The sequence below is a fragment of the Aythya ferina genome, assembly GCF_964211825.1.
Source record: "Aythya ferina genome assembly, chromosome: 13".
NCBI classification, from domain to species: Eukaryota; Metazoa; Chordata; class Aves; order Anseriformes; family Anatidae; genus Aythya; species Aythya ferina.
This window is the reverse complement of record NC_140311.1, coordinates 7,219,041-7,233,153: the sequence shown is the minus strand read 5'-3', so window position 1 is coordinate 7,233,153 and position 14,113 is coordinate 7,219,041. Positions and strand designations below refer to the sequence as shown.

Sequence of the window (14,113 nt, the reverse complement as noted above, 5' to 3'; positions counted from 1 at the left end):
ACTGATGTGTTGGAATTATACTGAGATACCTGGTATCCCTTTCTTTATGGGCATAGTTACAATTAGTGTTATCTTGTGTTTAAGAAACATTTCTCAGTTTTTAATATACCAGACTTCTGAGAGTAATTTCTAGCTAACAAATGCAGGCAGAAGTATCAGCATAAGGAAGACAAAGATAAGATGCTTTGTGTCATTCACCGGTTTGGTCTGTATTCTTTGTTGCACCGTTTCTTGTGTGCCGTGATTTTGGTGTTTAAACAGTCCAGTGAACTATATGCAATTCGCTTGGGTTGAATGAAACCTGGAGCTTTTAACTGTATGAGGGAGAGAGTAGTCTTCTTGAGTGGTTGTTTGCTTGCAGTTGTGTGTTTAGGTTTTGTTTTCTGTGAGGGGGAGGTATTTGTTTTTAGCAACTTCATTGAAAAGCTGTATTCTTCAGCAGTGGTTCCTTAGTACCAATGGACTAAGGATTCCTCCCTCCCCCCATGCCATCCATCCATTCACTTCTGTCAGTGGGACAAAGAATATTTGTACTTGCCCCTAGTGAGTCTAGGGAGCAGACTTTCTTCTGGAGTACAGGGAACAGACCACTTAATCCTTTTCAGTATTGTCATTGAGACTGATATGCTTTGGAAGAGGAAAAAAAAGAAAAAAAGCTTAGCTTGAACTACATTGAAATGCTATAATCCAAGTTAAATTAAATGAAATGTTTTGTTTTGGTTTAAATTTAGAATGATGTTACATGGTTTGGCTAATTGCACTTTGTTTTTTCTTGCTCTGAGATGAGGATTTTCTTGATAAATCCTGCCTTTTTCTTTCACTGAACCATTAGGGGGTTATAAAAATCAATGAGTGATGAATCAGATGCAATTAGTCTGTCTCTAGAACTAAGCTGGAGGTTAATCAAACTCTAAATATGTATTTCACTTCTTGTTTCTGTTAATTCACTACTGCGTTATGTATTTTTGCTAAAGACATTGTTGATTTTGTACAGGAAGATGCCCAAGAGGAATTTGGCTGGAAGCTGGTTCATGGAGATGTGTTTAGACCTCCAAGGAAGGGAATGTTACTGTCTGTCTTCTTGGGCCAAGGAACACAGATTTTCATTATGACATTTATTACTTTATGTAAGTAACTTTTTAGTTTGCTAAGGTGATGTGTTTGTAGTGCAATAGTGTAAGAAAGATACAATGTTTTTACACAAATATTAGAAGCCTTCTTTTGGAAGTGAAGTCCTTCCTTTAATAAAATAAAATATCACTGCTGTTTCATAACAGTAATTTAGATAGCTTCAGTAATGTTATTGGAAATGATCCTGTTTAAAATGTTGTGGTACCTGGACCAGTTCAGATTCTTCATGATTGCAGTATTGAATCTTCCCTGTTACAAGCTTCCTTAAAAACAAAACAACAACAACAAAAAAAACACAGTTTGTCATGGTGTAAATTATCTAAGGATCCAGTTATGCAAGTTCAAAGACGTATAATCAAAGCTTTAATGTTCTCAGAACACTTTCTATCTAATACGTTTGACACAACAGCCTGCAGCCATGCAGAAATAAGAGCTAGAATGCATGCCGATGAAATAATACTGACATAACATTGAGATAATGACAGTCTGCAATAAATAACTAGACATGTACGTGACTTTGGTACCTGTCACAAGTCAGTGTTTTATTATGTTATCTATAAAGCATATTACCATTCTTTTTTCTTTCATTTTTTTTTGGATTTTTCTAGACATCATGGTCTTTCAGTGCTACCACAGAACAGCTCTTCTTTTTTCTATTCATTAAATGATGCTGTAAGACTAATATAAACTTCACATTATTTTCTTTGTGGGTTTGTTCTTCATTATTGATTATAGCTCTTTTTAACTTACTTAACCGCGGTAGTTTTCTGCCCAACCAGAGTGCATAGAAAGAAATTTTTCTTTCTGCTACAAACAAAACTTTCTGCCTGAGATCACTAAAACTCCTTTTTTGAGTATCTCGCTGTGCAGGCCTCTATAATTACTTTGGACTCAGACAACTTTTTTTTTTGTTTGTTTTTATAGACAGGCCTATTTTCAAGGTAATGCGTTCTTGAGATAAGTGTTGTCCATCGTGGTGGCTGAGTGCTTTCATGGTATTTCAAGCAACTGACTTAGTCTTTCATCTCCATGTTTATTTCTATCTTAAAAGGCAAACAAACCACAACCCTTAGCTCTGTCCAATTTTTCGGCATGTCCAGACCTACTGTTCTCACATCTGCTTTATGGTGCATACCAAACTTCTCTAATTACTTACCACGTGTGAGTAGTGGCCATACGTGTTTACAGCAGAAACATAGGATGTTGGAAGCAGGCTTCTTCAAGCTGCATTGTGGTTCAAGTTCATTGCTTGTCTCTGGGGAGGGGTGTTGCTTTTTAGTCTGCTGGCTATGAGACTCTTCCTGTAAAGGTTGACCTGGAAATAATGCTTTGTTATGAAGGAAACATTGATGGTAGAGGTACTGTCATATGTACTCTCATACTGTATAAGAGAACTTATACATGTAGTCTCCATCTGAATACCTGGTGGTGGAAGGGGGTAAGCCTGTACTCTGATATATGTTACAGGAGAATCTGATGTTTCAACGAATATCTAAATCTCTTTGTATCTTTAGTCCTAGCTTGCCTTGGTTTTCTTTCTCCTGCCAACCGTGGTGCTTTGATGACCTGTGCAGTTGTACTGTGGGTCTTACTAGGAACTCCGGCTGGTTATGTGTCTGCTAGAATGTACAAGAGTAAGTAGAAGCATTTGTTTAATGTGGCACAGCAGGTTAAACTCAGAATTGCTGAGCTTAATACTTCCAACTGGAGCTCATGTCTCAGACAATAAACCTGCTTTGTGCTGCCCTGCTGTAAAACAGTTGGAAAAAGTCTACACCTTGAAATTGTTTTTCCTTCTTCCCTTCAGCATTTAGAGGCGAGAAGTGGAAGACAAACGTTTTGCTTACAGCTCTGCTTTGTCCTGGGTAAGTGCTTCCCCTTGGTCTTAAAATTCCTCTTACCTTAGAATTCTTTTGAGTGACCAGTTGAAAAATGTTGCTTAGGAAGTTAACTTCGGCAGTGTAGCTCTGTTTTAATAGGCAGTTGATCTTAAGCCAAAACAGATCTAAGAATTTGGAGAAGTTTAATATGCTTCCAGGTGAGAATAATGCAGAGATTCTCTAACGTTGTAAGCCTTTATATAAATGTAGGTAATGTCCAGTTTCTGAGATTGCTGTGGTTGTGTATAACACTATGGCCAATGCTGTTGTGCTTGGGAAGAGTGACAGTTCTCCTACCTTTCCTTTTCTCGTAGCTCTCAAGACCTTTTGTGAGAATTAGGTCAGTGAAGAAAGGGAATAGAAACTAATTTCTTCTGCAAGTCTTCTGTATTTCGTGGTTTCAACTTTGGCTACATGAAGTTATCCTTTGACAAATGCCCTTGGCAAAGGTTAAGGAAAAGGTTATAAATTTTTTAAGGTATTTCTGCCAAAAAAAAAAAGTATAAATTGATTTCAACTAACATAGACCTTCATCAAATGAAATGTAATGTGTTTGATAACAACTGAGTGTAGTATTTCTACGAGATCTTATTTCTAAACAAAATGTGCTTCAGTCTCCCTGCTGTCATTTAGATATTATCTTGAGAGAGAAGAAACTATTTATCGGTGGAAGAAATATTGTTGTGATCATTTAAACTCCCAAATAAATTAAGTTTCACAGAGGAAGTAAAATGATTGGGGATGGTAAAATAGGAACAGATGTCTTGATTATGCTATGCTAGTTCAGTGAATTTGCATAACATCATAAACAACCTAAGGCACTTAGAGTCTCAGTAGACTGATGGGTTTTCATATATGCAGGTTGTTGGTTTTTTTTCTAACTTTGGAGGGGGTAAGTGGGGTCTGCATGAAAAGCGTGGGCAGATTATAAAATGGATTTATTTTTTATTCAACAAGATGCATACACCGTAGGTAACTTTGAATGTGCTTATTTAATATGTCTATTCCCCCAAACGGTTTTGGCAAGTGTAAGGCTTCTTCTGCCTGCCTATTAATCTAGTCACACCCTCCTTCCCCTTTGTTTCTTAATTAAATAGAGTGGAGTGTGTATGCTTGCTTAAGGGTAGTATAAATTCTGCCTTGGGAACCCTTTTTTAACAAAACACAGAGGATGATGCATTTTGCTGTGGCCCTTTCTGAGGCTGAATCTTCGTGAATTCAGAAGATTCAGAACACAGGACAGTGGGAATTCAGTCAGGCTTTTAAATGGGTTTCCCTTGTAGAACGTTAGAATGTTTTGTATTACTTTCAGAATGGGATGTTTGAAATCTTCATCATTCATCTTGGAATTGTTTTTCTAAGTTGTTTAGAAAATGAGGTGTATGCACTCTGTGTGGGAGGAAAGAATAGGTCTGTAGATATGCCATAACTGATGACATATTTATTTAACTTCTCCCAAAGTGTGAGCTACTGAACTGTGTAACTTCATAAGGTGTTAATAAAACAGCTCTTGAGAGATCTTCCCCATAACATTCCATCCTTCTGCAATGTTGTAGTGTGGTGTATGTTTGTTGTGAGACTGCCATGGCCTCCTAATTATGAGATTTTTCTATCACTGAGTATGTTTGTTTTTTTCAGAGAGAATTTACTGATTAGAAAGGACCTGTGTAAAGGAGTTAAAGACTGGCAATATTAGGAAAGTTGATTCGGATTTGAGATTTTTTTTTTTTTTATTTTTTAACTAGTCTTTTAGCATAGATTTTATAATGGAATCTTTCTGTTACTTTGTTTTATGTGTACTATCTTTAGTTAGTGGCTTTACCATAGATACCTGCACTAGAGGCATTGGATGTTACAAGCATTTTTATATCAACTGCACTATTGCTGAAAGTAAATAGGACTGTTAGAGAATGAAAGACTGCAAGAAGCAACATTTTTCTTATGCAGGCCTTTAGCTGGCTTGGTTTTAATACTAACTGATATTTATTATTTCCTGAGTGTTTTTTTTATATTATCTGTTGTTTTTGTTTTCAGAATTGTCTTTGCTGATTTCTTCATTATGAATCTCATCCTGTGGGTAAAAGGATCCTCCGCTGCCATCCCTTTTGGTACTTTGGTTGCTATCCTAGCCATGTGGTTTGGAATTTCAGTCCCACTAACCTTTATTGGTGCATATTTTGGCTTCAAGGAGAAGGTAGGGCTCTTTGAATACATTTTTGAAATACACTTGTCTTCTGCAGCTGAGCCATTGAATCCCTAATACAAGAACTGGTTTGACTGAAATACAGCCCTGTGACTGAAATGATGTTTCAGTTTCTTATGATTTGAAACTGTATATATGCTCATAAAAAAGCTGCACCAAACTTTTTTTCTGACTCCTGGAATCAGAATTTGATAGTGCTCTTGTAGAAGTCTTAAGCGCTTGTTTCTTCTACTTAGTAGTACTTCATCCTTTTCAGTTTTGAAGTAAATTCAATTTGTGTTTCAGTAGTTTGAGATAATGCCAGGCAACTAAGTTTTATTTTATTTTATTTTATTTTTTTCAATCAAAGACGGCAGAATTCTTTCCTCTGTGTTCTAACTTGTTTAATGACCAATAGCTGGAGTGTTTAAAATGTGTGTATTTTTCCTAATGATAGATATCAGGTTTGTAGGTTTTTTTTAGTTTGGTAACTTGTGATAGCTTATGGATGAAAAGAATTGAAAGTTAAGTTTATCAAATCTTTAGATACTTAATACTAGGGAAAAGTAATCTTATTTATGATGTAACGATTTATCTTTTAATCATGTTAATTTCATTCAAAGCCTATTGAACACCCAGTTCGTACAAACCAGATTCCTCGCCAAATTCCGGAACAGTCCTTTTTCACAAAACCATTGCCTGGTATCATAATGGGTGGCATCTTGCCCTTTGGCTGTATTTTCATTCAACTCTTTTTCATTCTGAATAGCATTTGGTGAGTATTGCTTTGTTGTTATTACTGCTCTAGTTACACTGGTTTGATAGCGAGCATTGAGTTTGAACATTCTAAGCCAGTTAGTATGAGGAATAACAAATTTGTCATGCAGACTTTTTTGGAATTTCTAGAATCTGCATATTTTTTTCCTATGCTTAGAAATTATATATAAAAAAAATAGTTCTTATTGACACCCATGAAGCATAAAATTAGAGTCCCAGTTGTCTTGTTCTATCTTTCCAGCTCTGAACAGCACATACAGTTTCTTGCTGCAGTGCTTAGGCAGAGCTTAAGCTATTGTATAACTATAATGTAATCTATGAAACTAATTATATCTAGCAGTTTTAGCTCTTAAATCAGATCAATATCTTGGGATTCCATCTTCTGTAAAACAAGGACTCCACCCCTTCTGAAATTTTTTTCCTGTCTGTATGGGTGTGATGATTTTTTGTCTGTTTTTATTAGCTTATTATATGGCCATGTAACACTGTAAGTTAACTCAGAACTTCAGCTGAAAATGATGCTCCTATTTATTTATTTATTTATTTATTTATTTATTTATTTATTTTAGGTCTCATCAAATGTACTACATGTTTGGTTTCCTGTTCCTAGTTTTTATAATTCTTCTAATTACGTGTTCTGAGGCTACAGTTTTGCTGTGCTACTTCCATCTCTGTGCAGAGGTAAAAAGTACAGTTCTGATGTAGATATCATTTCTAGCTAGAATACGTTAGAAGTAGTATTGAGGTGTTCACATATACCGTGGTGTGCTGGACACCGTAAATGGCTTGTATTGTCAGCCCTTGACGTTCCTATCCTGGCCACTTCTCTGAAATGCACCTCCTGCTTCAAAAACTTATTGTAGTTTTTCCAGTGGTACTACAACTACCATTATAAACTGCCTGCCTCCTTTAATGGTGCAGGTGTTTCTGAAAGTACATGGACATCAGCACTAACCTTCTGATCATACTGTTTCTGTTCATAAGTAGGCTGAGGAGGAAGACTGCTATGCAAACTTGTCATACAAGACTTCAGGCTTTATTTGATGGTTGTTTTATCTTAGTGGTAGAAAGCAATGGGTGTGCAAAGGGGAGAAATTTTTCAAGTTGACTTATGAGATTTGCATGTGCTTCAGGTTTTATTAGACTTTTTTTCAGCACTGAAATTTATATCATTAAAAGGTATCTTTCCATTAATGTTTGGGAGAAGGCAAAACCTAAGGTTTGTCCTGTCAAGCACTGCACAATGTTTCAGTATCCAGTTAGTTAAAGGTTTTGTGTGCTGACCAGGGCAGATTTACAAAAACTCCCAGCATCCATAACATTTGTATTCATTGCAAGCAGGGAGAACTTCAGTCTTTAATATCTGTTCCTCACAGTTAGTGTCTATTGTGCTTGCAATTAAACTGCATACTAGAGCACCTGTGCTACTTTTTTTTTTTTTTATGGTGATATGTTACTATTTGTAAAGTTGCCAATCTGAGAATGAGCACTAACAACTTTAAGATTAATCCATTGGAGCAAAAAGTCCCTTTGCATACATGTAGCTGATAAGTAATATTGGTACAGATATGGCAGGAAAACCTACATTTACGTAAGACAGTGTAGACTGGACCTTTATTTTCTGCACCCACCTGCAGTAGATAAGCACAAATAAACAGCCTTGATCCTAGAATAATTTAATGTTAATGGTGGAAACAGTACAGCAGACTTTGAGGAAAAAAAAACTAGTTATGTACTATGTTGGTTTTTTTTGGAGATACCTTTGATTCTTCAAAACTTGTTTCATGAAACAATGCTATCTTTTAAAAAACAGATTATTTTTTGTTTTCTATGTGATTTATCCAACTTATTGGTTTGTTTCTTTCAGGATTATCACTGGTGGTGGCGATCGTTTTTGACAAGCAGCTTTACAGCTGTTTATCTCTTTATCTATGCAGTTCATTACTTCTTCTCTAAACTCCAAATAACAGGAACTGCTAGCACTATTTTATACTTTGGTTACACAATGATCATGGTCTTGATTTTCTTCCTTTTCACGGGTGAGTATGGCATTCAATGTAAAATGAATGCAGGGGTTTCATTATTTGTCTAAATTTCACCTAACATTTCTTGTTCCAGTCTGAAACATTAAATACAATTTATGACTCCTTGGTCAGTATTACTTTTATGGTTTGTGAAACCACAACGAGATATTCTCAGAGGCTTTTTGTTTAACTTGAAATTACTTTTATAGTGCAATTTTCTTTTTATTGCATATTATATTAGCAGCGAGTTCAAACCATTGTATTTTCAAAGAGCCTTTCTTGTTCACTTTGATATCAGGGGTATTTAACTTAATTTTGGATTTCATAATTGGTTCTATTTCTGTAGTTAAAGATTGTACTCAGTATATGGAGGATAAAAGGTATTTTCATCTTTCACTATTAGTAGATGAAGCAGAATGGTACTGGACAACAATAGTGAGCTCTAGTACTGTTAGCAGTAGGTGAATCGTGTACCTGTTGAATTGTGGCACCCCTTCTTAATGGCATGAAAACACCTTAACTGGAGGAACCTCTTTGAAATACAGCTTTCCATTTTAGTAATCTAGTTTCTGTTCCTGATGGTACTCATGCAGACTAAGTGCCTTTTACATAATTATTCCAATATTCATAGTCATGTGGCTCAAAATATAGTTTTGTGGTTGATTTGATGGGAAAGCCATGCCAGTTTTACCATGTGAAATTAGAAGCTCTTTGAAGCTTCTAATAGCCAGGAGTGTTCTGTATTGGTGTTCTTCACTGCTGCTGTTCTGTATGTAGTTTTAACACATCAAGTTATGTATTACTCTACTTGACATGGGAAAGTACTGCAGTGATAAAACTAGAAGAAATGCTAGTTCATGTATAATGATAATGAGTTGTTTATAAAACCAGCCTTATGTTCATTCCTGAAATTTGTTCCAAAAGAAACGGATCTCGTTGTGGATGGTACAATGGCTCACATTGTTACTTCTTAACATCTACCTGATTATCAAAGCCTGCCATAAATACTTTCTGTTTTCTTCATGGAATGTGTCACTTAACTCCCTTGATGCAATTTAGAAAAGAATGGCTAAAATAAGTAATGAAAGAAGCCTTAGCATCATACTTTGTAAGTTCAGCAGTGAGAAGGACCTCCTTCATCTTTCTGTCTCTAACACTAGTTGAGTATGTACAAAAAAGATAGCACTATTCATATTAAAATGCTGAAGAAAACAAATACTCTCTAGAAATTAAATTTAATAATAATAACTGTTACCTATTCCTAGATCTTTATTGTTGCTTGTTATTTAGAACTATCTTCTAAGGAAAGTCAAAAGAAGCTTTAAAAACAAAAAAAAAAAAAGGAAAACAAGGAGGACTTAATTCTTCTAATTCTTTATTATTAGGAGGCAAACACAGAAGTTGGCATATTGCCAGTTAAAACCCTGCTTAAATCCTGGCAAAACAGACAAGCTCCAGATGTCCTCTATAATATATATATAATATATTTATTAAAAAGAAATTAAAAAAACCCACCCTGTAGTCTGAAATGTTTTAATTACTTTTAAACTAAGGCAATATGTTAATGTGTCTGGGTTTTAGCATAGGTTAGCTGCTGTTCTGCCAATTTCAATTTCACTTACAAGATGCAAATTGGTAGAATTAAAAATATCCCTTTCATATATAAAACGATAATTGAAACTGTCATGGCAGCTGCTGAAATGGCATTAAAAGCTTCAGATGTGCTGATCCTGGAGTTCTTGATGTGGAGACCAGTGAGGCCCCAAAAGTACAATAATAAATAATAAACTGTGCTGCTGTTACTGCTGTGATGCTGTCACTTATATTTATTTACTTATTTTTAAATATGTTGGTGGCTGTGCTATATTTGTAGTTCATGAGGAAAGCTTTTATGTGGTCACTTAAAAAAAAAGTTGTTGTAGAATAGCTAGTCACTAGAAAGGTGAAAGGTGTGTAGAGTGTGTAATAAATCTTTGCTAATTTAAAATGCAGTAATAATTTGTTGTCCAGTATTTAGTTTGATAGTTGATGTTTGGGCTGAAATTTAAGCTACTGCTGATAAATGATTCAAAGTTAAATGTTTTCAGCTTTATTTTGTAGAATATTCCTTAATAACACTTGCTTTGGAAAGTAAGGGTCCTTCACAAGTTTATGGAAGTTAAATGTTTTACTAACATAACTTGGCACACTGTTTGTAGTAACAGCATTCTTCCTGTACGTATGTTCCCAAAATGGGACGTCGGCCTGTTCCACTTAAGTTAGCAGTAGGCTTTCTGGTTTTCTGTGTTGCATACTAGGTCTCAGCAGCTGTGACAGAAATATGAAGGGCAGTGTTAATACCTCCTACATAGCAGTGTGTTATGTTACCGTGAATGTTACAGAAAAGATTGTAGTGAGTAACTATATAGGAACTGAATACTTGTATGGCAACAATGACAATAATATAATCTGGTGAAGACTAAGCATGCACACCCAAACAAGACAGTTTTATTTCAACGTGCAGCTAACATTTCAAGAAGGAATAAGTATGGTTAAATGTGGATAGCTACATGATTACATGCATTTTATGCTAGGAGACAAAAATGCTGATCGTAGTCAAAGCATGTTGCTTTAGTGACCTCTATTTTTGAACATCATTTTCACTTGTGGGTTAATGCCATTTTCAAAATTGAGTTTTGATCTTCTGGGTAGATTGTGTTTAGAATCTGAGATTCTGAAGCACCCACCACTGTGCAATGATTGAAACCAGTATGATACAGAGAGCTTTTAAGGTACATAAGAAGTATCAGCCAAGTGCAGAGTGCTTTTCTATTTGCTTTCTTACAAATTGTTCGTGCTTTGAATTCTTTTTTCTCCATTAAACAATAAAGCTAGGAGAGATGAATAGAGCAGAAAAGTCTGCTTAATGTATTTTGGCATTATTCTGTGGAATAATCCTTGTTTTTAACATTGAATCTAAACTAGTTTACTAATAACCTTCCTTTAACCAGTTAGTTGCTAGCTTTTGATCTTCTTTCTCATATAAGAAAACTGTTGCTGAGTGATATTACAGGCCAGAGTATTCAACACTATAGGAACTGGAGGCCAAAAACTCAAAAAAAAAAAAAAAAAACAACCTGAGATGTCAGTTTGTCCCTAGTAAGTATAAACAGGTGCATTGGACGTATTTTGCTTCCTGGATGGAGAAACTACTCAAGGCATCTTTACAATTAGGTACTTGAATTTAACTGTCTCCCACAAAAATGAACTTTTAGCTGTGCCTCCCTAGGAAGAGCAGTCATGTGCAGTGGGCTGCAGTGCACTAGGATGGTATCAGCCTCCTAGACTAGTAGGGGTTATTTAGAGAGGCAGAATCTTAAGATATGAAGGTCACCAACTTAGGGAAAAATAAAGGCTTATTCTGCGAAAGTGAGTTCTTAAATGTATGTTCAAATGCCTTTTCATATAATTGAAGCTTCTGAGTACTTGTGATTGGTTTAAGGTAGACATTACCCACAAAATTAATTGATCATGTTAAATTAAAACAAACAGACTTTACAGGCTCAGTGGAGGAATTGGTGTCAGGCTTGGTATCTTTGTGCTGTGAGATTTAATAGATTTGCATATTAAAGCTGTGAAAACCTTACAATGGAAAGGAGTTTAGACCAATCATAGAATAACTTTAGAGGTTACTTCTTTGAACTCTTGATGTTTTTTTGTTTTGTTTTGTTTTTGAAAGTACTTACTGCTAGAATGTAACAGCTTTAAGGGAAAAAAGACTTTATGTCTTTATGTATCTGTTTTCAGTTTTGTTGCGTTCATTGATGTGTGTCAGTGAAGCAGCAAGCTGAAGAGGTATGCTCTTTGTTGATAGTGCCTCAAGACTTTGATTTCAGTTTGAATGTGTTTGAAAGAAACATATGTAAGCAAGATGCTTGGGTGATTACAGCTTATCTAGGTAGTCCTGGTATTCTAATGAGAGAAGCATAACTTGATAATTTGAGAGGGATGATTTTTATTTAGGAACAGGATGTGCTTACAAAAATGCTCAAGATTGAAGAGCTGAGTGCTTTTCAAGAAAATACACTTCAAGTCATGCTACTTTGGATGGCTAAGTTGTACTGTAAGTAGTGCAACCAGTAATGACAACTTTACTGGGTAGAGCGACAGGTGTAGGAAACTGGTTGTATGCTTATCTGTATTAAAATTAACTTTAGTTAAAGCAAAAGAGGAATCTGAGAATCTGCTACCCAAGTCATCACTGTCCTAAAGGTCCAGTATGTTGAAGCTTTTGTATAAAGTGCTAAAATTTGTAACAAATGGCAGATTTGTGAAACGGTCTAAAATGTAGGAAACACTCTGGCTAGAGGGGGTTTTTTTTTTGTTTGTTTGTTTTTTTTAATAAAACCAAACTAGGTCAGAGTTGTTTTTCCCCAGTCATTACTCATTTGAATATCCCTTTCTAATTTGGATATGTACTGCTCTATAGAAAATTGGAAACCTTCTGACAAAATTTGTGGACCTCTTTAGAAGTTCATGGAATCACCGGCACCTGTAGGTCTGAGGTGGGCGAAAAAAAAAAAATGAATATCAGTGGAACCAGACACTGTACTGCTTACATTCTTTAATAAATAAATAAGCTTTTCATTGCACTAACAGAAGCTATGCTGTAGGTAAAGTAGCTATACAAGGAAACCTTATAAATAACGTTTCCTCATGTCAGTTTCTATCCATTAATACTGATCGTGTAAGATCAACACACCCATGCACTGACCTTTATGATCTGTAGAGCAATCCACACCTGAAATTTGTAGGATACATTTGTGTCTCTGGGGAAGAAGAAATTGCTGTTCTGGTAAGCCCTAATTATAGATGTAGGACTAAAGCACTGTGGAAGTAATAACAGAAGGAAACTCCGCTGACAAAGAAGGTAATGAGTACATAAGGCTCTATTTTAGGTGATGAGTCTAGCCTTTCTCTCTTGAGCTTGTAAGTTCATGCTTCAAATCTGGTGTCTGACAAACATTACCACTTACTGCTTGTGTTACAAAACACTGACTTACTCTAATTCCAATACATTGGCAAAATTTCTGATAAAGTTTTAAAAAAATGAAGTGGGGGGAACTTGGTCTTTGATTAGCTAAACAGGCCTTTTTAAGAAGGAAGTTGAAAATCAGTGTTACTGAAACCTGTGAAAATCTGTTTATAGATAAAATGCTTGTTCACAGTGTGAAGTCTGCTGATTCTGCTATAAATGAAGCCATGTGTTTTAGAAAGCTGGTGTATCATAAAAATTCAGAACAACAGGGATTGGAGGAAAATGCTGTGCATTTAGAGTATGTTCCCATATTAAATTATGACACGTTCAGAAAACTGGTAAATCTCATTCTTGTGTTAAAGTTCTACCATTTTCTTGTGATATTACAATTCTGTTGTAGAACAGCAGATAGATTTTAAGGTATGTCATCTGTTAAACATTTGGAAGAAACATTGCTTTCAAAGCCATAGAAGGCTCAAAGTGGGCTATATTATAAATACAACTAGAAAGCAGATGCTGACCACCATTATTAGGAAAAGAAAACATGAGAGTAAGGTTTAGAGTAACAATGCTGATATTGGAGTATTGGGCACAGTAGGAAGGAATGAGAATTGACCATAAACTGCAAAGACTTCGCGATGTCAGGCCTACAAAGGAATTAAATTCCTTCTGTGGTTAGTGTCTGATCTCCTATCAAGAGCAGTAAATCTGCTGTCTCCTACTGTTTCAGAGGATGATAACTGCAAACTCAGAGGGAAAGGGTAATCTGTGGCACGTAATAGTAGGCTGTCAAAAAGCCTTTAACTGCAAATATATGTGGTAGCATGAAGGACACAAGAATTGGCATATAGATAATAAGCATCCAAAGACAGATTCCTCACTTACCAAATGCATAGATGGAATCTGAAAGGTAGGAAGTGTAATGAATGCAGAAGAGACAAATACCTAATAATGAACCTCCTAGTTAGTACACCAGTCTCAATGAAATAGTGAAAAAGGTTGGAGCTGATGTTAAACGTGGGCTGTAGAAATAGAAAATGAGGAATATAAAATTGGTGGAGCTGAATGCATCACCTTGAAAGTGATGGTAGTGTAGCTATTA

General features: G+C 35.5%; 1 protein-coding gene across 1 annotated transcript in view; it reads left to right on the top strand.

Annotated features, from left to right (window-relative positions):
• Positions 1 to 14,113, top strand: part of LOC311443791 (transmembrane 9 superfamily member 2-like) — a 30,951-nt gene that overhangs the window by 14,890 nt on the left and 1,948 nt on the right. The window contains exons 10-16 of the mRNA XM_084534261.1: positions 995 to 1,127; positions 2,646 to 2,765; positions 2,939 to 2,996; positions 5,046 to 5,205; positions 5,817 to 5,968; positions 6,540 to 6,651; positions 7,838 to 8,009. Of these exons, the coding sequence (XP_084390387.1) occupies positions 995 to 1,127; positions 2,646 to 2,765; positions 2,939 to 2,996; positions 5,046 to 5,205; positions 5,817 to 5,968; positions 6,540 to 6,651; positions 7,838 to 8,009 (907 nt within the window). The remainder of the gene's footprint in view (positions 1 to 994; positions 1,128 to 2,645; positions 2,766 to 2,938; positions 2,997 to 5,045; positions 5,206 to 5,816; positions 5,969 to 6,539; positions 6,652 to 7,837; positions 8,010 to 14,113) is intronic.